At 34.1% G+C, this 22528-nt stretch overlaps 1 protein-coding gene across 1 annotated transcript in view; it reads left to right on the plus strand.

Annotated features, from left to right (window-relative positions):
* Positions 1–22528, plus strand: part of LOC122528920 (metabotropic glutamate receptor 7-like) — a 52006-nt gene that overhangs the window by 23608 nt on the left and 5870 nt on the right. The window contains exons 2-9 of the mRNA XM_043654564.1: positions 6709–6870; positions 14328–14543; positions 17683–17814; positions 19364–19543; positions 20380–20549; positions 21056–21210; positions 21915–22163; positions 22296–22451. Coding sequence (XP_043510499.1) covers positions 6721–6870; positions 14328–14543; positions 17683–17814; positions 19364–19543; positions 20380–20549; positions 21056–21210; positions 21915–22163; positions 22296–22451 — 1408 coding nt within the window. The 5' untranslated portion in view covers positions 6709–6720. The remainder of the gene's footprint in view (positions 1–6708; positions 6871–14327; positions 14544–17682; positions 17815–19363; positions 19544–20379; positions 20550–21055; positions 21211–21914; positions 22164–22295; positions 22452–22528) is intronic.

Below are 22528 nucleotides of genomic sequence, written 5' to 3' on the forward strand. Positions count from 1 at the left end.
GACAAATCTGACGAAAATCTAATTGATTTATTATAATTCGGTGAGAAGAGTTTCGTATTTTAAATGAAGGAAACGACGTTTCAAGTGTTACGACTGAAACTAACGACTGTGTTACGACAGAACTGTACGTGTGCTTTTCACAGCACGGACGAATTCTTTTGTGAATGTTCATAATGCGCGAACGTTTCTCCGCTCATGGACTTTTCTATTGTACGAACATTTGCAGCCTGTAAAATTCGCCGTGAATAACTATATGGATATTTATGTAAGCAGGCTTATATGCTCGAGAGAGAACGTTAATGCTGAAAAATTTCGTAGGATCTGCTTTCTCGACATTTGGATTTCTTCGTAGCGACTAGATCTAATATTCAATCTAGAACTCTTTCTAATAAAATTTCTTCGTACTCTTCTCCATATGCACTCTTTCATTAATCGTGATTTGCTTTCCAGACGCTGAAGGATATTTTAGTTGGCTTGCTCAATTTTTTTTTAACTGAGACAGACAGTCTCTTAATAGAATCACCTGTTGAAATTTCCTTTACATCCTCGACCTCTTTGAACGCGTCGAAAGATTTAATAATTCACTATCGTATCAGAATAAAACGAACATTCGTTTTACCAAACTATCACTCAGAGAAGTTCAAAGGAGATTTTGCTTTTTTCTTTTTTCTTTGCATTTTAACATATATTAAACTAGCAGTCTAATGTTAATTGCATTTAATTACATTCACAAAGTAGGATAGGAATTTCACAATAATGCAATTATTTCGCATATCGAGACAATAATTTCGTGGATCTAATTTCGCCATACAATTGTAGTCGTAGGTAGGTTCTATGGTCCGAAATCAATCCCGATCATGAATAACGGAATTGTATTAGGGGCTTCATTGTCCAGAAAATCAAATTTGAAAACTTGTCAAATATATGTACATAAATTCCCTCAATTTGCCTACGAGTCGACGAAAAACTGGAATAAAATTCTTTCACTTGGATTGCACCGAAAATTTAGATCATGCACGTATATTAAATATAGCATCATTCTCGAATAAACATATGTAAATATTCTATACTCCCAATAATGGTAAAAAAACGTATCATACTTCTATAAACTTTCGTTTCCAAAAAAAATCCACCAAATTTCAGTAAATTCAACAATTACTATGCTGCTACGGACTCTTCTTTCAAAAAAAATCCTTCAATTTCTACTATTGTCCACGTTTCACACAGAAAATGCACAATGGAAAAATTTTAACGTGATTTACGACTGATTCCATTTTCACGTTGCACGATCGATTATCCATTGTCCGTTTCGTTCGACAAAAGAAAAAAAGGAAAAATAGCGTGCATACTCTTAATCAATTGCTGCTGCATAGTAACATGTGCGTAGATCTCGAAATGACTATACATAACAGACATAAAGTGCCTCGCGCCTCGATAAACGCAACGATCATCGCGCTCGATCGGCTCACTTCAACTTTGTACGATAAACGACATAAAATTATCAAATTATTTTCTGTTTTTTTTTTCTTTTTCGACGCACCACGCGGCGAGAAATAAGTAATTTCAGACTCGAAGGATATTGGTTGCGCGGGGAAAATGGCATAATGATCGAATTGAGACCATTATACGCCGTTATACAACGAAGTCGCGTGTAATTGGTGGTGATGCGACGTGCCTGTGCAACAGAGAACCGAGAATTATTGATTCAAATTCATAAATCATACGCCGTACAGAGATTATCGTTTAATAGTCTGCTGTTAAATTTCTAATTTACTCTGGTTGTTCGTGCGCATTCGGTTGCGTATATAAGGATATATCGAGATAAGAATAATATTAAATAACTGGATCTTGAAGGCGTCTTGCTGTTGCTATTGAAAAAAGGATTGCATAGAAAATTTACCTGTGTGATCAGTAATAATATGTGATCAGTAATATTTAAAAGATTTATTACGGATTATTATTAATTGAATTTGTCAGAAATATTGCCGTTATTAAGAGAGGAACTACTTTGGAAATTCATTTACATGTATTTAGATATGCTTATTTAATAATAACACAATAGGAAGAATGTTTAAAGGTAGACAATTTATTGAATAATTGAATCTATAAAGGATATTATTGAAAATTACACAAAGAGTACATTTTTACGCGCGCTTATTTGTCAATAATATTCTAACAATAGTATTGTCTATATATATAACGAATTACATTAAACTGATGTAATTAAAATGATATAGGTTAATCACGCTCGATGTAGAACATAAGCAAAATTGTTTTTTAATAAGTTGCTAATTAACTAAACGATCAATATATTGCATTAAGTAAAATTAATTAAACGTTACATCTTCTTCGCGAAACAAATTTTTTCCATAGAATAAAAATATTCGATACTGATAGAAGTAACAATAAAACGTTTTATTCTGACTTTTGATAACTCGTACCACGTGAGTACTTGTATTAAATTATACTTGATCACAGACATAAATAGTTGAAAGAAAAATTACATGATATATCGAATAAAATACTTTGTAAAATAATTTACATTCTATAATGTATAATCTCCAAACTTTTATTAAACCGGCATTATCCAAGCGTGACCTCGAATGCCCTTCGGACATTTCACGTATCACGAAAACCGTGTGACATTAAAGAAATGTCCAACGTCAACGATTCGTCGACGATTGCAAATTTCGCGTTGAAACGACTTTTAAATCAATCTCCAACTTTTACCAAACATTTCACTCTTCAACTTTTAATTCTACTAATTCCAAGTGTCAAGTTTCACGACACAATTATGCAACAATAATGTGTCGATTAACGTATCAGCTGTATCGGCCAGTGTACTAAAAACCACAAAAGAAAAAAAAATAAAATAAAATACAAAATTTGATTGATATTAAATGATTCGACTAATATTCTCTAAAGTGTAGAGCTTGCGTGGGAACAAAGAGTGAAAAGAAAAAACTGACATTTAACTTCCAGTAGAAATTCTCAAAGTTTTATCAAAATGGGTGTGTCAAGATTGCGGATAACGTCCCCTGTCAGTGCCATCCTGAATGAGATTGTCGGTTGTCGGTTAGTTCGCAATTTATAATGGAGAGTTTCGCGTAATTAACAGTACCTTAGCATCTACGTCGGGCTGGTCGTGACCCACGTGCCGAGGTCGTTGAATCTACCGGCGAGGTTTATAACACGGCTATTGAGCAAGCGGCGACGAGATCTTAATTAGTTCTTAATGTTCGTTTATCGTTCCTTCCTTATTGAAAACCTAATGGCACGCTGTGTTTCTTCGATATTGTGAACTTTCGCCACGACTGGTTTCCATCGGTTATTAATGTAAAGTAAAATAATAAAAACTCTAATAAAATAATAAAATAAATAAATTTGTTTCAGATTTTTTCGTCTCTTTCGAACAGTCATCTCTCTCTCTCTCTCTCTCTCTCTCTCTCTCTCTCTCTCTCTCTCTCTCTCTTGATCCATTAACACTCTGCTACAACATTTCAAACGAATTTTTCGTACCATCCAAACACTGTTTCATTTTGCTTTTTCCCCTTTTTTCGGTTTCTTTCTTTTTTTCCCTTTCATCTTCGCACCGCGGAAAATATTACGCCAGAGATGAAAAATAAAAAACTAGTTTAATGTGAAAATGAAATAATTGATGTTTCGAGATTAAAACAATTTAGATTTATTCTTTCTTGTAATTTAGATTTTTTTAACGGTATAATTACGAGTAAAGTAAAACTCTACGGATTTGTACAATACATTTACTCGTTACTATTCGTTCATCCGGCTCCAGTACAATTTTATGAATTATTTCTACATTTTTCAATACCATTTTTCATCACCAACTCCCAATAAAAACGCAACGACAATGTACAATAATTTATTTACGTTTTTCTTACCGTCGCTCAATCCTCGATAGGTTAATTTCAGCGCCAGCGAACACTCTGACATTTCACGAGCGGCTCTCTCTCTCTATTCCTACACCATCCACTCCATTATCAATCATTCTGCGCTTTTAAACATTTCATACACGTAGCGTACAATACATTCTTGCCACCCTGCAGCTAAGCCATCTGTTACCACGCATAGCTAAATCTCGTCGCGCATTCTCTACGTCTTGCCCCTTACTCGCAACCGGTGCTTTATCATAAATATGAGGCTTGCTTCTCAATCATTCGTTATCAGCACGGAAATTCCAACTCCCGCGATATATTTAGATTATTATTACTCGCATCTCCCTTCAGCCTCGCTGTTGCTTGTTACAAATATAAACCCCTTAAACTGGTGTTCACCTAACTCGCTGTACGTGTTCCCGTGCTCAATCACGGTCTCGGAAATTACGCGGGAGTCGTTTGTTAGGATCATAAGGGCGGCGAACTTTAATAACAACTCATAACCTTGAATGTGAATACAGTACGTGCGCGTGTATGTACGGCCACCGAAAAATATATAATACTCGGGATTTACGTAACTTTCGGCCAGCTGACTGTTTTGAGAGAAGCTGAATGTTGCTTTCTGTCAACAAAGTTGAACTTCCGGGTCCTTCTGGAGGATGCCGACTGTCCCTTGGGAATATTGCTAATTTCACTGAGTGACTCAATCGGAACGAAATAACTCAGCAAAATGAATAAATCCCTTCTGAATAAATCCCATCGAGTTTTTCTTCGAGGATTCGGGATTACTTAACGTTTATATCTGTGATTAGTCAATGTTCCATGCAACAGTCACTTGTTTCTTTTTTCATTAGGTATCTTTTGTTTAGAAAATTTTGGAGTAAAGTATTTGTATACACAGGCAGATTAAAGTATAAATGTTATCATCTTTACGTAAAATTTCATTCGTCTAGAGCAATTAACTTTAAAATAAATTGAAAAAAGTTGCAGCTAACTTTTTCGATGCGATTGGAATATTTGAGAAGCAAGTTTGAAACACGAGCAGAAAAACTGGGACGAACGATATTAATTTCGTAACAAACGTCAAAGTCCAGAAGTCGGTTATTATTAGGCTAGGAATTTTTATGTAAAATTATACAGAGATATGTAAAACATCCGACTCGTTGTAATATTCATTAGGTGAGATAATTTTTTACTTAGGTTCGATCTTCTTCTTCGTAAAATTTGCATACCCGCGGTCTGCTTATTACTATGTATTTAACAAACAAGCGCGAGTTCCAAACTTGTGACGATCAAAGTAATGCAAACCCGGAAGATCGATATAATTAACACGTCTAGTAAACGTACGAACACCTGGGGTCTCGACATTCTCATTTAGTTTCAACTGGTAGAAACAGTACCACTAAGAATTCGAAAATGTAGATTACAGTCTAGAAAATGAGTCTTATAACTCTCAATGTATATATGAAAATAAAAAAATCAATGCGTATATATATATATATATATATTACATATAACAGCTATTTAAGTATAGTAAACGTGAAACATAATTCCACGAAATGTTGAAAATTATTAACATTAAAGTTATCAAATACTAAGATACAGGTTTGCAGCATTTAAAATACAAAGAGTAGAAAAAAATCTCTAATACAATGGAGGAAATCTCTAAAAATTACATCATTTGTCCGTGTAGAAAATTATAAACTGATAATTTCACTATTAAGCTATTTTATACTTGTACAGTGTGTTACGTTTAAATAAACATCTACGCAATAGATGCGTCACGTAATAATTTCTAATAAAATAATTGAAGTTTCCAGAAACATATCAGAAAATTTCAAAAAAATAACAAACTGCCGGTTCTAGTATCTAAACTATTTTACGCTTGTGTAGCATTTTAATTTCTAAATCAGATAAAATTGAAAGAACCAAAAGACACTGTTCGTTTCGTAGATTGCAATTATCTCGAATTTCGCGCGGTCGTAAATTTCTACCGCGATGAAATCGGGACACGTTTTAAATTGGCTTGTACGAAATTAATCATCAGCAGAAACCGAGGTACACAACGAGAACGCACGTGTTATTTCAAATCGCGCAAACAACGCGTTACATTGCCGAGTTCTGAAACAAAATATAACAATAAATGTAGAAATTTGTTCTACAATTGAAACATCGAAAGTTCAGCGTAGTTGAAAATAATTTTCCTTTCAAGCGACACGTATAAGTAACACCATGGATAAATATTTGAAAAGAACATGGATACCATAATGCTACGTTATCTAGAACAAAATAACGAGACCAAGTATAATTCGAAACACTTGTAAAGGATACTTGAAATATATCATACCACTGAACTGAATAGAGAAGCAAGTACAGAGAAGCTATTACAAAATAATTAGAGACGTCGTAACAAGAATGTTAAAAATATGTAAAACTACTCTTGTGAAACAAGAGGGAGAATAGTAACGTGAAATAGCCTAAAATCGATAATTTTATTTAAACGTGCGCTGATAATTGAACTGCGAGTATTTTTGTATCTTTATAAAAATTACTGAATAAAAACTTGTGTCACTCCTGAGTATTACACTTTATATATTTTTGCATGTTACGTGCATTCCCAATAATAATTGTAATAATTTAAATTAATTTAAATTAGCGTATTAATTTAAAGTAACAAACGTTAAAGGAAAAAGATGTTTCGTCAAACTTTCAAACACGTACAAAGATCGAAAATTTGTACGAACGTGCTTATGCGTTATGGGTTAGCCAGGTTGAAACGAAAGTAAATGATTCTTCAATTTTTACGTTTCAGATATTGAACAAGATGAGCGTGGGGAAAATTTTAACATGGATATCGTATTCTATGATCGTGAGCGAGTGCCACATTCGAAAGGGACGTGACGAGGATGGCTCCAAGTTAATACGTATCAACGGTGACGTGATTCTTGGCGGGATCTTTCCAATGCACGAGCAGGTACATTTCGATTGTTCACTGTGCGTAGAACGAATCGTCTTAAATTGACGACGTACGAAAGCAAAATTCTATAGCAGTGGCAACTTTCATTGTGTCGCCGAAATTTGATTACGAAGTTCGACGGAAAGGAATTAAGCCACTTAACCAACTTGCGCTAACTTCGGAAATTACGTAACAGTCTCACTTCTGAAACGTGAAACTCAAAAATAAAATAAAATTTCAGAAGAAAAAAAACGACGCTTCGTTTTAGACCTGCGTAATCGAGCCAGTGTCGTTGGTTTAAAATTCCACGAGTCGCGAGTTCGTAGTGTTTCTTTCCGATTAATTAATTATTTTTCTCTCGGTCATTGATCAATTTTTAATTTTTTTATTAATACGTTATATTTTAAATATAATGCAACACGATATAAAATTATTAAGCTACTCTCAGTAGCACGATTGTTGCAAAAATAAATTCTCAACTTCGCGTTTCACGAGTAAAATTCGGATTAATTTGGACTGACAGATTTAATATTAAACAGTGATAAAGTGTTGCGAATTTCCGGCAGTAAGTGAAACACTATTGTGATTTGAATTTCAATGTTGAATTATGTTATTATTTTTTTAAATTAATATCAAAGTAAATTCTATTTCGATCCATTTACTCAGTCATAGAGTTCAATTTATATGATATTGATATTAATGCTTGAATTTACCAATGCATTTTGTTTTATTATCATATTTGTTTGTATACGTAAGCTCTCGCGCATTATCGTGTTATTAAATATCGAAATCAGTTATCTCTGTGAAGAAAAATTGAGGATTTTTTAAACAAGAGAGAAACATATATGTTGAAACGTTTCATTAAAAAGAAAACATTGTACAATATTATTGAAAAGGAAGTTGGAAAAATTCTATTACACAGACGAGACATTAATGTTTTCATAAAACTAGACTCCAGAGCGAAACGTTTTTCGTCGTTTAAATACGTTTCTCCCCGGAACGTGATCCGAATATGTATTTCGCGACACAAATTTTTTAACTTCTTTCAAGCGCAAAATATCTGACACTGAATGTTATTCAAATCAGAAAACTAGTCCGTGGAATGTTTAAACTCGCTTGTTGAAGTGCAAGCAATCACTTTTATTTAATCATTTTTATTCACATCATTTTCAACCATAAGGTTTATTTCTTGATAATTAATGTACATACATATATTGTAGCGGAAATTTGTATATCGTTGTATTTAGTTTACAAACTTTATTATTCGTAAACTATCATATAATTTAAAATTATATTATACAATTCACAAAAATTGCTACATTGATTTCATAATAGTGGATATTACAGACGTCATCTCTTGAAAGCGAATTATTTGTTATAAATCTTTTTATAAAATATATTGAAATATTTCCAAATAAATATTGCTCGCAGTCGGAAAGAGAAACATTCGGAATTAGTTATTATTCTTTCACGGACTTCGCTCTTTCTAACACGTTGCGAATCGTGCATCGATGAAAGACAAATAAAAAACACCGAACGTTATTTATCTAAAATATTTAATACCATTCGCTCCATTCACTACTTCATTTATTCCAAGCTTTACAAAACTCTTCCAACGATGAAACATTGAGCACTCGAACGTTTTACAAAGACTATTGAAGAGAATTTATTTCTCGAGGAATTTTTTTGGAAGAAGGCTCGTAAAACATCCTGAAAAAATAGTCTCGGATAAATTTAGATATCGCCTGCGTTTCGCTGTTTCTGTTATATCAAATATTTGATGTAATCAACTGGACTTTTCAATACCAACAATAGAGATACAGGGCAATAGTGGGACGACGTTCTCCGAATTTATTTTATCTGAAATCGTGACACTCGACAGATTTTCGAGGGAGAAGTTGCCGAACTGTTACTACTTGGCGAAGAAGAATCATACAATAATTCGCCTGGATACGTTTCGAAGGAGGAAGCCTCGACTTTCACCTTTGTAACTTAATTTCCCGCGAAGACGCTTTCACACTAACAAGCGACACGCCGAGAATCAAAGCGGAAATTTTACGAAATCAAACGACTCGACTAGAGTTGAAAAAAAATTCCTCTTCGCCACTCGAGTCATTGTCAATTAATACTCTTTGCAATAATTTAATGCCTTTAATTTAAAATTTCTTCCACCGTGTTGCCTTATTTTGTTTATTAAAATTTTACTATTTCTGTGAATCAGAATGTCACGAATGAAATATTGATACTTTTGCCGTTTCAGTGCTATTATGTTATGTCCCAAGATTAATCCGAGTAATTTTCTTCACGAATGATAATTTAAAAAATCGACAATATCTCGATGGAAGTTTTGCAATTAACAAGCGACTTCCGTTAGTACTCGAACGCTGAATATTGATTACAGTTCTAATTTTGTAAAAAGAAATTAAAAGCTTTAAAGCTTGAAGCCTCTGCTTTCAAAACACACCGTTCATTTTATTCCAAGATGTGTTTGTGCTACGTAACAAATAAAAACATTTTAGAATAAAACGAACGATGTATTTCAAAAATAGGAGCTGTAAAATTAGTCCAAATTTGTTACTGTGTCATTGCAATTATAACAGTTGTTCATGGTCCGAACATCAATAGGAGTCAGAGTGTTTGTTTGCATCACGTATTGAAGCAAAAGTTACATCAGTTAGTCTGCAATTGAAAAATAAGTTTGAATTAATGAGACAAGATGATGTCCTACTGGAAATGTAATACTGATCGATGGAGCGTTTTATTCAGCGTGGTTCTTTTATGTAACCGGAAATATTGGACTCTGTTCCTTTTTTCACCCCTAACGTATCGATAGAGTGGAGCTGGCGTGTTTCGCAGAAGTTCCAGAGGGAGTTGAACGTAAAATGCATTTTTCTTTCCTAACTTAATATTTATGTGAATGCACCGAGTCACGAAATGGTATCGGTTGTTCCATTTTATACGATTTCCGTTTGACGTTAATACGATATTACCTCGTAGTATTAGTAACTTAGGCTCTCTTTATTCAATAAGCAAGTAAACGTTGCAGAATGTATCTTTTGTCTTTTCGATATTAGGAACATTAGAAATCTCACGAAGAAAATATTAAGGCTCGCAGATTCTGATAAATTCTTTGTCAAATTGACCAGTCACGTAATCGAGACTTTCTTTTAAATGATACGTAATTTTAATTGAAATAACACACGGGAAAAGTCACGTTGGATCATCGACGGAATGTGTTATTAACGTAAATAATAATTAAATCCAAATTACATTCTTGGAAATATTAATAATTAAATAATGATTCTTTCTATTTTTGTGTTTCCCGTTCGATCCAGTTGATCTAGAAATTTAATGTAATTGTCATTATAATTAATTAACCTTTGTCTCAGTCTTCAACGCGCGTACCCGTGTGCATTCCTTGCCATCTTAAGGCTCTTCACCTCCGTCTTGGTGACATGATTTTCACGGATCACGTGTTTTTCATAGATGTATAGAAATGCGCACGAACTGACCCAATGTGAAGAGAAAGAAACGTGTACGTACTTACATAAATCACGACAGGCGTGCATTTAAGTTTTCTTCGCTTACTAAAAATAGGTCAGATAGACGATTGGATTTTCTAAAGTTGGCTTTTCTTTGACGGACGAATCCATTTGTGCAAGAAATGTGGAATTTATCTCGAGATAACAAACATCGGGCAATAAAGACGATATTCGTAACGTTACGCTCGTTCTCAGATTGTTATTAGGATATTTGCTGTCACTTTGCGCGTCTCTTTTACCAGTGACAAATATTAAAAATACTATTCAACAATTTTGCCCTTCAATCCGATTTTCAGGCCATTTATTACTTTTGAAATGTATTCATGGAATTTACCTGGAAGAGCGTCGCACGTATGTAGCAAAAATGTTATATCCTCGTTAAAATTTTATATCCTCTTATCCTACAGATATACGTATAATAAAAATTTTATATCCCATTTGAATATCTTTTCTTAATATCCACCAAGAAATTTAGCAAAAATTATTCAGTAGTGAGATCAAAGTATAACGATTAATAATAGTATAACAAAGGTGAAGGTAGATATTTATTTCGAATTATCATATTAAAACTTGAAATCGACATAGGTCGATTCTAAATTCTAATAAAATATAGCCGATTAAATACAAATCGAGACCGAGCAATTAAATACTTATCCTCCTCGTCTTGTTCTCCGCCCTTTTATTGTCGCTTCGTTTTGCGTTTTAAGATTTAACGCTTCCGCGAAGTTATTCCAACGATACAATGAAAGAAGAAAATACGTGACGGCAATTTCGCCGCTTTGTAAGCATAAATGAGCTCTGATAATCAAATCTGTGTTATCTGAGCTAACGAGGAAAAGCTGCCAAACTGTTCCTTTCGCTGTTTAACGAAACTTTCCCAGTTCGCAGGACTTTCGTCAAGCACATTCTCGTTTGGACGCTGTGCCTAATTGTTTACGATGTACATGCATGCACGTTAACAGCTGGAATTAAGCCACGTGTATCTCGGAGTAATGCTAATTTAGATTCTCCCGTTGTAACAGTGGCAACGCGGTCCAATGTATCTTGAAGATGTCTGCGTTCATTTGAATATATGGAAGCAAAAAGAAAATGAAAGGAGGAAAAATATTCGAGAAACAGTGTTCCAAGTTTCCTCTGAAAAACAAACTTCCTCTGGGTGTTCCAAGTAGCAGGAGAATGTTGCATAAATACAGATCATTTTGCAACCTCGTTGCAAAATTTGTAATAAAAATACGATAATACAGAGCACGGTCACTACGCTGCCTGTAAATATTTTACTCCGGAATATTTTATTTCGAGGAGTGATAAAATATTGGACTGATCTTTCTATAAAATTCATTTTAACTTCAATCAATCCACAGATATTAATATTTGTTTCATATATACGAACTTGCTTTTTTTTTTTAGTTTTCATTTTCCACGCATGAAGGATTAATCGTGTAAAATTGAAAGAGATGAGTATATATTTCTTAATCAATCGTTTACAGATGCATTGAACACTACGATAGGTTGGTTACCAATCGTAGATCGAACTTTATCATCTTTGGAATAAAGTCGGTTCGCTTCGAAATTTATTTTATTCTTTACGTTGTAATTATTCAATTTATATTTCATTATTTTTGCTGCAACTGATGTTTTTGCTACGACTGTTTCGTACGAGCTCTGCTTGTACAATATTTCATTCTCGTTTATGTATATATAGAGAGTCGAGTATAGAGTTTCCAAAATTTGGGACATTCCGTGCAACATAGATACACGGCCGAGTTAATTCAATAGTCACAGTCGATGAACACCGATTGTTGAACGATACCGAAAGCGAGAGCTCTCTGTCGAGTAATTTTACTGTTTTATTTCTGTCATTTCCACCTCGTCGGAGATCGTGCAATAAAAATTCCACGAATATTTACTTTATTTCCAAATTTGTATGCTCGTGTTTAAAAAAAAGAAAGAGAGAGAGAGAGAGAGAGAGAAAGAGAAAAGACTATCGATGAAAATCGATAGTAACGATGCATATTTAATAGACGGATGGGAAAAAAAGACACGCTGGCGAGAATCGCGTCAGATTTTAATATCTCCGCAGAGAGTTGGCCGAAGATGGTAAATCATCCGAAAAGAAATGAAACTACAGAAGACCGTCTAAGATCACGCCCACAGAGAATTACGGTGAGGTAGGATTGCGCTGATACGAGTGCAAAGAAGTGGCAAAAGATTGTTTAATCTCTCGTGCATAATTGTAACTTGAATCCTGTATTTTTATCCGTGGGGATGGAAATTTGTTTGCGGAGGTATCGGGCTGGCAATGATTACTAAGAAAGTACAGTGATTCGCAAGAAGCGAGAGGAACGGTTCTAAAAACAATTTTAAAGAGCGGAAATACGGATAAAGGAGGAAAATTTCGCGGAAAATAATTTTAACAAATTTATTTTTTACACGAACCGCGCGGCTTTGTATAAATTTATTTACAGCAGCGTGGCGAGTTGAATGGTTTTAGAGATAAAGAACAGAGATGAACGGAGGACCGTGAGTGTGAAAAAAAAAGAATTTCAAGAATTTCATCTGGCTGTTAATTAACGTCATAGTTCAACGAAAAGATAAAAATCGAGAAAAGCCGAAAGTATCATAGTAACCAAAAAAAAAAAAAAAACAGAATTTAAATAGAAATTTCCTTCGCCTAAATATTTCGCAACGAATACTTCTGCTGAATATTACAACGAATATTTCACTTCGGGTAGTCGGTATATTCTACATATTTCCTCGTGACGGGCGCATTCTGTAAATTTCCGCACCTTTGAATTTTTCAGAAATATTTTTCGCCAGAAAGCGCAGCTTTATTTTCGAAAATATCACCTTACGATCTCTCTCTCTCTCTCTCTTCTTCCTCCCTGTGCAACTCGTAAATAGAAACAATAGCAAATTTCTTGTTTAAATATCAAGCCGGAAAAATTTCAATTTCATTCGAACAACAAGAAGAAACGTAAAGGTAGCCGAAAGCTTAAATTCGTCGTCAAATTATTGCAACCGTTGGATTTACATCGAAGTGGATTTATGTTAGTACCTGGCTGTTTGTCGTCGGTTATCGTAGACAATCTGCAATTTATAAAAGCCACGTTAACACAAACAGAGGGAAAAGTCCACTGACAAAAAAAAACAAAAAAGAAAAAAGAACGAGCCTTTAGGATCCATTTGTTTCGCAACAGAGCAATTATCCTACACATGAAATATAGAATTACAACGAAACTTTTCAATGAAAAGAATTATGATGGTTGCGAGCGTGAAATCCCGATTTTACAGAATCTGAATTAAAATGTAGGATCAATAAACCCTGATATTTTAAAGAGTATTATCAAGTTGGCGTGGCTCGTGAGAAATAAACGTGTAATTGATAAATTATAAAACATGAAAACCAGAGATATTGGAGTTCTTTTATTTTTTTTTTTTTCTTTTTCAGTTATCACTCATAAACGGAAATGAAAAGAGAGAAATACACGATTTTTTCGCTGAACAAATAAAAAGTTGTAATTTAATAACGATCACGTGTGTTTGTACTATTTGCAATATCTCTCGAATAAATATCCCTCGAATAAAAATTGGAATACTTTTTGCGGGAAGCATTAAAGAGAATATTCAAATATCCGTCATCCGAAAGAGAATTTTTCAACATTGCGTGAAAATGTAGCCTGTCAGTGATTCACGAAAATTCTAAACTTAGAAACGGAATTACTTACAACCGCGTGACAGAATATTCTCGCCGGAATGTAGATCCTTTTTAACCTCTTTTTTTCACGAAGTATGCGCGATCTGCGACTTGTAAATTACGTCTAGGATACAAGTAGCACAATTGAGCGAACTTTTGTCAGATTCCTCTCTAGAGGACCGTTACGAGTCTATCACATTGCCCATGGATTTTATTCATAGTCATATTTTTATTCATAGGTGTCAAGCTCCATCGGTCAATCGCCATGCGGCGCAGTGAAAGAAGAAAAGGGAATGCAACGTTTGGAAGCTATGTTGTACGCCCTCGACGAAATAAACTCGGACAGAGAGTTACTGCCAAACACCACGTTAGGCGCACTTATCCTCGACTCCTGCAGCAGCGACACTTACGCACTTGACCAAAGTATGGAGTTCGTTAGATCTTACATGAATCAAGTAAGTCGATACGTCGTATATTTTCATATTTTAATATTAGAACAGGATTTTTTTATACATTTGTGGAATATTTCTAAAACAATTGATAAAACGTGGTACGCGAAGATAGTCCAAAAATTATAGGACGAGCTCGAAACTTTACAAATTTGTGAAACAAGTTCGTGAAACATTTTTTTCATTTTTCCAAAGTGTTGATACATTAACAATTCTATTGTTAGCAATTTTGAACTTCTGTTATCTACGACTAAACAATAAAAATAAAACGTATCCCAAGACTTTTGAGCTTTTCACTTTGTGTGTGAATTGTCTGAAAAAAAAGTAGATTTTCTAGATAATATAAGGATTGTATTTTTGTTTTTCAATTTTTTACTTATCGCTGCTACTTTTATTAAGAAATAGTTATATTGAAATATTTCTTCGTTTTACCTTTCTCTCTGTTGTGAATAATCATAACGGCCCTTATAAATCTTGTTCGTGCACGATTGCGTGCGCTTTCAGCTCTCTCTGAGAAATCATTTTACGCACAGCTTTATCGCTGGACTACTCGTCGAAGCCATAGTTATATAAGTGAAATTCTTCTTCGATGGAGAACGTTGAACATTCCTTTGTGGAATTTGCCATAGGAGACCGTTTCCAATTCTGGGAAATTGTTTTAAAAGAATGTGAACATTTTAATATCCACGGTAATTCAACGTGTTACAACGTTTGTTTTTCGTTTTTCTCTTGATTCGTTTATTTCAAATTAAACTCGAATGCGAGTAATTCCTTCGTAAATAGAAACAATGAAGAAGGAAAAAAGAAAAAATTAGAGTTGGTGAAAGAGATATGTAAAATAATGTAAATTGCACGTTCGAAATTATGTAAAATCACGTATTTTCCGAGATTATCTTATCAAGCTTGAGTATGCCTTCAAGGCAGTAGATTAATCTTTACCCATCTCTAACACCAAGAATTAATAGAGCAGATTTATCAATTTCACTCCGCTCAACTTTCGAAATCCTCTCTCTGTAATAAATTCCACGTGATGCATCGCGTTTGAAAACGATATCAATTAACCAATAAATATCATTGAAAATTACCGTGACAAATTGCCCCTTGCAATCTAATGGATTTTAATAAGATACCGGGTAATGACAACGGGGAACGAAGGAAACAAACTGTCCGCTATTAATTTCCCTCCAACTACTGATCAAGATGACAATATCTATCCTAAAGAATCAACATTGCCTAAGCGATTATTAATGTCGATCACGAACGAGTATATATAGATTGTAAACTTTAAGTTGAACTCTCTTCTCCTATTAGTGATTATGAACTTTAGTTAAATATCGTTCGGTACCAAATTAAACTTCATTTTAATATAAGCAAATATAACAACTTTTCTAAGACCTACGAATGATGCGAGTAATTTACGAACTTACTTAACCTCGCGGCGAAACTTTAGAACGAAGACCGCGTCTTTAATTTACTTTCTAAGAGAACACAGAAGAAACATCATTACGCGATGTCATTTAGTTAACTGTTAGCCAAGCGAAAATAATTTAGAAGATCTGTTACACCCATGTAGATGCAGATAGATAATATAAAGGATAATATATCTGATGCAGATATGGCCTTTGGAGAGACCACTATTTCTTTGGTATCTGACGCGAAGTAGAAAATTTAGAATCGATACTCTGTCATCTCCCGTCCGTTTCAAGCATGACGGACGCTAGTACTACGTATAAGTAGTATAGGTCTAGCATTGGCCAGACTCGTAGCCAACCTTTCACCGACCGACTTGAATCCATCTTATCTATATTATCTTTATATTAAAAATTGTGATTCTATTGCAGTGCTGTATTTTTGGAAATTATAATTGTAATGGTGTTGCATATTACATGTAATGGCGTTATACGCTGCAAGTAGTACAGGTCGTAATATCGATCAGACTCGTAACTAACGAGAAATATTGATGATGAAATAATTATAACGATATTGTACGACTTTAAATAATTTTTATTATCTGCTGCATTTTTATTTCAAAATATGAATCACATTGATATAATTATTCCGAATAACAAAAATAAAAAAGTAATAATTCAGTTTGTTAAGTTTAACGAATGTTTCACATTAATTTAACACTTGCTGTTAACTCGAACTGATTTATTGTCGAATCATTAGCTATAATAAATCACTTGGATTTTATCTTTAATATCGGCAGGAGTTTTATAGAACAAGTCAAATTTGCTACTTGCAAAATTTATAACGTGCCTTCAGTTAATTACTTTTAATAATGATTTACACTCTATAATAAGTATTGTCAGATGAATAAATATCTCTCGAATTAGATAAACTTCACCCGTAAACTGATAGTGACCAATAAAGGATCAATCGCTATTCCGAATGCAGGATAATAATTTCATGTTGAATGGTGATCGTCGATAAACAAACCAATAAACAGAATCGTTCAACTGAATGCTGTATCGTTCAATAACTCTGCCTTCGAAATAAGCTATAAATTATCTGGGCGTCATATTTTCTGTCCCAACGATGATTGTTGGTAATCAGTGTTTAAATATTAAATTCACATTATGAAAATTAAGATTTTGTTAAATTGTTTACGCGTGTAATGTGTTTTCAACATTTGACTTCCCGTAGCAAAATGTACGCGAAGAAATTTTACTTCATACTTGCAATTTGACTGCATCTTCTTTATAATTATTTTTCAGTTGTGCTACGGACACTTCTCTCATGCTTTTCTATAAGATTAAAAATCGATCATTATATGAGAAAATATAAAATACATGCTTTTTCAAGAACTGGTCCAACCATGACACGAAGATTGCATTTTTATTTCAGTAATTTTCAGTTAAATGAAGTATATTTTTTAAATAAAATAGACTGAACTCTAATACTGAAAAAAATAAAAGTTAACAATTAGCAAACAAATGACAAAATTGTACTAATTCTATTATACCATACTGGATACAATAAACTATCTCGGTACGAGTTGTTCGTTGAATGGTTTCCACTTAAGATACGCTGTTTCTGCAGTGTCGGTTTCAATTCAAGGCGACTATATAAAGCAAATCTGATTGACAAGTAGAATAGATACGATACAAACGCGACGTGATTTTTCTTTTATTCATATTTGCAGGATATATCGGAATACAAATGCGAAAATGACAAACCACCGATATATGTGCCCCATAAACCTGTCACCGGCGTTATAGGAGCTTCCTTCAGCGTAGTCTCCATTATGGTAGCCAATATTCTCCGATTGTTCAAGGTATTGTATTTGAAAGCCGTTTTCACTGAAATTAAAAATTCACTGAAACTGAAACGACATGTACATGTCACTGTATTTATTGTAACATTTACATGTTAATTAATTGATTAAAATTAGATTTCGTATCACTTGTAATATGTTTCTCTTTCTACTTGGCAACAAATTCTTTTGTTAGATTTATTAGATTGTTAAATGTTTCAACTTGTTCGATTATTATTCTAATATACAGTAATTGATATTAAAAATTTACAAATATTAAAAACAAATGAATAAACATTGATAGTAAATACAATTAAAAGTAAATACATTAGTGCGTTGTTGCAGGCAATAACCAGTAAATTTCTTTTTTAAATTATTCTGGTATACAAGTAATAATTGAAAGGAAAAATATACTTGCAGATATTTTTATTATATTTTTACTGTCCAAGGTGTTACGGATACTATGAAAATAACATGTAAAATCTAATAAAAGAATATTATTATCTATTGGAATATAAGGAATACTTTTGTTGCCATTGTCCATTAAAATAGTAGACAGATTTCCCATCGCTTGGCACTTTGATCTTTTGTCCTGAAACATGAAAAATTTAAATATTCGATACACGAGGCTTCAATTGATCGGAGTTATACGATTACATGTAAAAATACGCTCGGATATTCAAGCACGTATTTAGACTCACAGAGGAAAGAGATGTTCGAACAAATCAGTGAGGCCTGTTTTGCATTTCCCCGTTCATTTTAATACTATTCAACCCATCCGCCTCCATTTATATGCATCGCGTATCTCTCACTGCATGGCTTCGAACGCATTTACATTACATAAAGTCATACATGTCAAAAGATTTCGAGCTTCAAAGCTGCGTGAGAAAATTTTTTCAATGCAGATTCCCCAAGAATGGATCCTCAAGTTCGTGCTGGCTGTTGAATCGTTTCCCGACGAAATTTGTTTGTTCTAATTGCAAGCGTATCTACGGCGTGATATTGAAATTGTTGCCGAAGTAACTGTAATATAAAACTGCCAGGCAAAACTATTGGGCAACTATTAAACGCACGTTAACTTCTGCATCGCAATTTGCCAAGTGTTAATTTAATTAACTGTTGTGTTTGTCGGACTAGATCGTTTAAATGCAGCGCGTCATTTGCGGCTTTGTTTCTTGTCCGTCCGTTTCGGGTGCTGACGCGAACTCAGTAAGTTAATTAATCGCTTTTGAAGCACTTATACGGAAGAAGTTAGAAACTATTCGTTTCACACTTCCCATCATTTTTTTATCATTTGCAACGCGATGAAAATGCGTACGCAAAATGTAAAATATGTTGGAGCTTGTTTCAGACAGTTTTCTTTTTCTTTTTTTGTACTCATAAATTTCAATTTTGTAATTCACGTGGAAAATTCACTCTTTTAAACTCACAATCGGAGCGCCTTGCTTGCGTCTTCTGCGTGGAAAGGAACGAATTCCATTACTATTTTAAATATCCCTGTTCCCTCCTGGAAATTAAAAAAAGAAACTTCAAGGGGATATGTAAAGAGAGATTATTACATCGATTGCAGATACCGCAAATAAGCTACGCATCGACGAGCACAGAACTGTCGGATAAAAGTCGCTTCGAATATTTTAGCAGAGTGGTGCCACCAGATAATTTTCAAGCTCAAGCCATGGTGGAAATCATTCATCAACTCGGTTGGAAATACGTGTCTACGGTTGCAGTTGAAGGTGATTACGGAGAGAAGGTAATTATATATATATATATATATATATATACATTCTTCACGCGTATCAACAATTCCATTTTTTCTTTCTTTTTCTCTCTTTCTTTCTCTCTAATTATTCTTATCCTCACTTGCATTTCCTCTAGGATAATGGCCTGGAATAGTCTGCTCTATGTACCGTGCATTTATAAACGCTTATAGCTCTCATCAGGTTAAAACTACTTGCATTTTATGTAAAGAATCATTTTTATATACATTTAACTTTAGCTTCTGCGAGTCTCTCCCACATGAATCAGTAGGTTATGGATATTTATGCGAATTGAGCTTAAAAGAAATTTGCTTAACCGTTTAAATATTATACTTGAGATGTGCGCATACATCTTCTTCATATCATCTGTGTTTTAATGAAAATCCCCAGTTTATTAATCAAGATAACATTCGTTTAACTTAATATTCTACAAACTGTGCATTAATTTTCCCCATTTGGTATCATCCATTGTATACAACGTGACAAACTAATAGCTCTGTAAAGAATTGTAAAGAATTTTATTGTTCCTGAGTGTAAATTTTTTTTTATTGCTCACCCTGTTATCTCTAATTCCTTGATCTACGACCCTTCACTCTCATAATCTCTAATGTCCGGCTTTTATGGCCGATTATAAAAGTTTTAATTAATGCATTCTCAACAATGGACTTGTCGAAAGTTCTCGCCATAAATCTAACTGCTTTAACAGCACTTGCGGCTAACAATGAAAAGACCCCTTTTGTAAAAATATCTTTAAACGCAATGACAGCTGAATGAAAATCATTGCGATTCAATTGTCTGTTGGTCAATTATCTGTTGTTTGTCTTAACAGGGCATTGCCAGTTTTATCTCATTGTCGACGGAATACGGTGTCTGCGTGGCAGTGAGCGAGAAGATCCTGAGGAACTCGAAAACCGAAGATTTCGATAAAATTGTCGAACGACTCAGCTCGAAACACAATGCCAGAGGTGTGGTATTATTCGTCGATGAAGATAACATAAGGTAAAAATCTAGCAGCTTTTTACTCTCCTTTCCCTCCAACTCGACTGTTTTTGCACGCCATTTCCAAGCAGGTCATTAATCACTTCTCTTCACTTCTATTAGCTGGTCTAACGTCAACCGTGTCTTTTATTAAATGTGTCGAGAGTTCACTCAATGCTGTTAGAGCAACACGCGTATACAACAATTTACAGAGTTTGTCGTCTACCAGCATTTGAACTATTTTCTCACAATTCGCGTTGCTTCCCTCATTTATATTATTTCAAACTTTTAACATTGTTTGACAATGCGCGAAAGTTTGTGAACTGCATCATTTATCTATTCTTGATGCAATTTGTATTATTATAATGAATGTACAAATTTAATGTTTAGACTTGATGAGTAGTTAGAAATGAGGGTAAAGCGAGATATCAATTCAAACAAAATTATATATTGCCAATTCTCTCTCACGTTGAATAACAATTCTCTCTCGTTCCTCATTCGAAAGGAAATCAATTGATTATTCGCAGGAAACTTCTACAGGCAACTGTTAGAGCCAATCGTACAGGCCATTTCATGTGGATAGGCAGTGATTCATGGGGTGCTAAGGTATATCCAGTGAGAGAACAAGAATTCGCGGCGGAAAGTGCAATCACAATCTTGCCTTTTAGAACATCCCTCGAGGGTAAGCTGATTATAATCCCTTCGCCAAAAATACTCGTTTTGATTTCACTCGCCCTTTCAACGCGTGTTTTTAAAGCTCTTACGAATTTTATACGAGAGTTACATTGAGAAAATAAACGAGAAAATACTGTTCACGTACTGTGAGGAGATAGAGGTAAATGGAGCACAAAAATTATGATCATGTGATTACAAGAAACTTCAACTTGTGTTAAATTCTTCGTCTACTCTAAGCAGAAACGAATAGAAAGATAGAAGAAAAATAGATACATGATTAGAAGAAACGAATTGCGAACGGATCCGCAAGACAAAATGTGTACCTTCAAATATCCGCGATAGTAACGAATTAGGTTAATGAGCTGAATCAAAGAAAAGTATCCTAACCGAAGATATTAATTACTTATGCGAGTTGGTGGCATGGAAGGTCGGTGCATCCGCCTTCTTTCTTTTCTCCTATTTTGCTTTGTTAGACATGCGCACTGAAAGCTTCACTTTTCCTCGATGAACTTCGATATTAGAAGTCTAACAGTAGGTCCACGTGACGTAGAACTGGGTTTCAATTAGCTGCACAACATATCAAGTTTACCCTTTACCAAACGTAAGAATTTTCAGAAAATTGATAAAACACGCTTTCTAGAAGAAATCGAGAATTCTAAATAAAAAAGGAACATATTGCATTTGGTGCTTTAAAACAAGTATTATCTTTAGATTTCGACGAGTATTATTTAAATCTTCGACCAAGAATGGACAACGAATGCGACGGCCAAACTGAGGATAATGTGCCGCATAAAAACTTGCCCGGGAAAATAGTGAATTGTCGGAATGTATGGTTCCGAGAATTTTGGTCCCAGCATCATAAATGCAGTTTCGGTACAAATTCATCAGTTGCCACAACAGCCTGTACCGGCGAGGAGGAATTGATTGATTACGAGCAAGAAGGATTGGTGCCATTTGTCGGTAAGAGATACCTCTGCTCTATGATTTTCAGAACTTAGTTAAATCAATCTGAAAATTAAATTAACAAAATTTTAACTTGAAATCTTTTGTAAGTTCGAGAAATACTATAATATTATGTGTAATTGGTTTTAGTTGATGCAGTTTATGCGATGGCATACGGTGTTCATAACTTGATAAACGAAGAATGCATGAACATTGCCAATACTAGTCATCATTTGTGCGAAGACCTTCGTCCAGCACCAGACGGTCAGCAACTTCTTCAGCACATTCGGAATGTTAGTTTCATCGGTAAGTATCTACTGCCTTTACGATCTTCTCTAAAATCTTTAATTAACAGTATTTTTACGATTAATTACGATTGTGAA

The sequence above is a fragment of the Frieseomelitta varia genome, unplaced genomic scaffold (genome assembly GCF_011392965.1).
Source record: "Frieseomelitta varia isolate USP_RPSP 00005682 unplaced genomic scaffold, Fvar_1.2 scaffold_130, whole genome shotgun sequence".
NCBI lineage: Eukaryota > Metazoa > Arthropoda > Insecta > Hymenoptera > Apidae > Frieseomelitta > Frieseomelitta varia.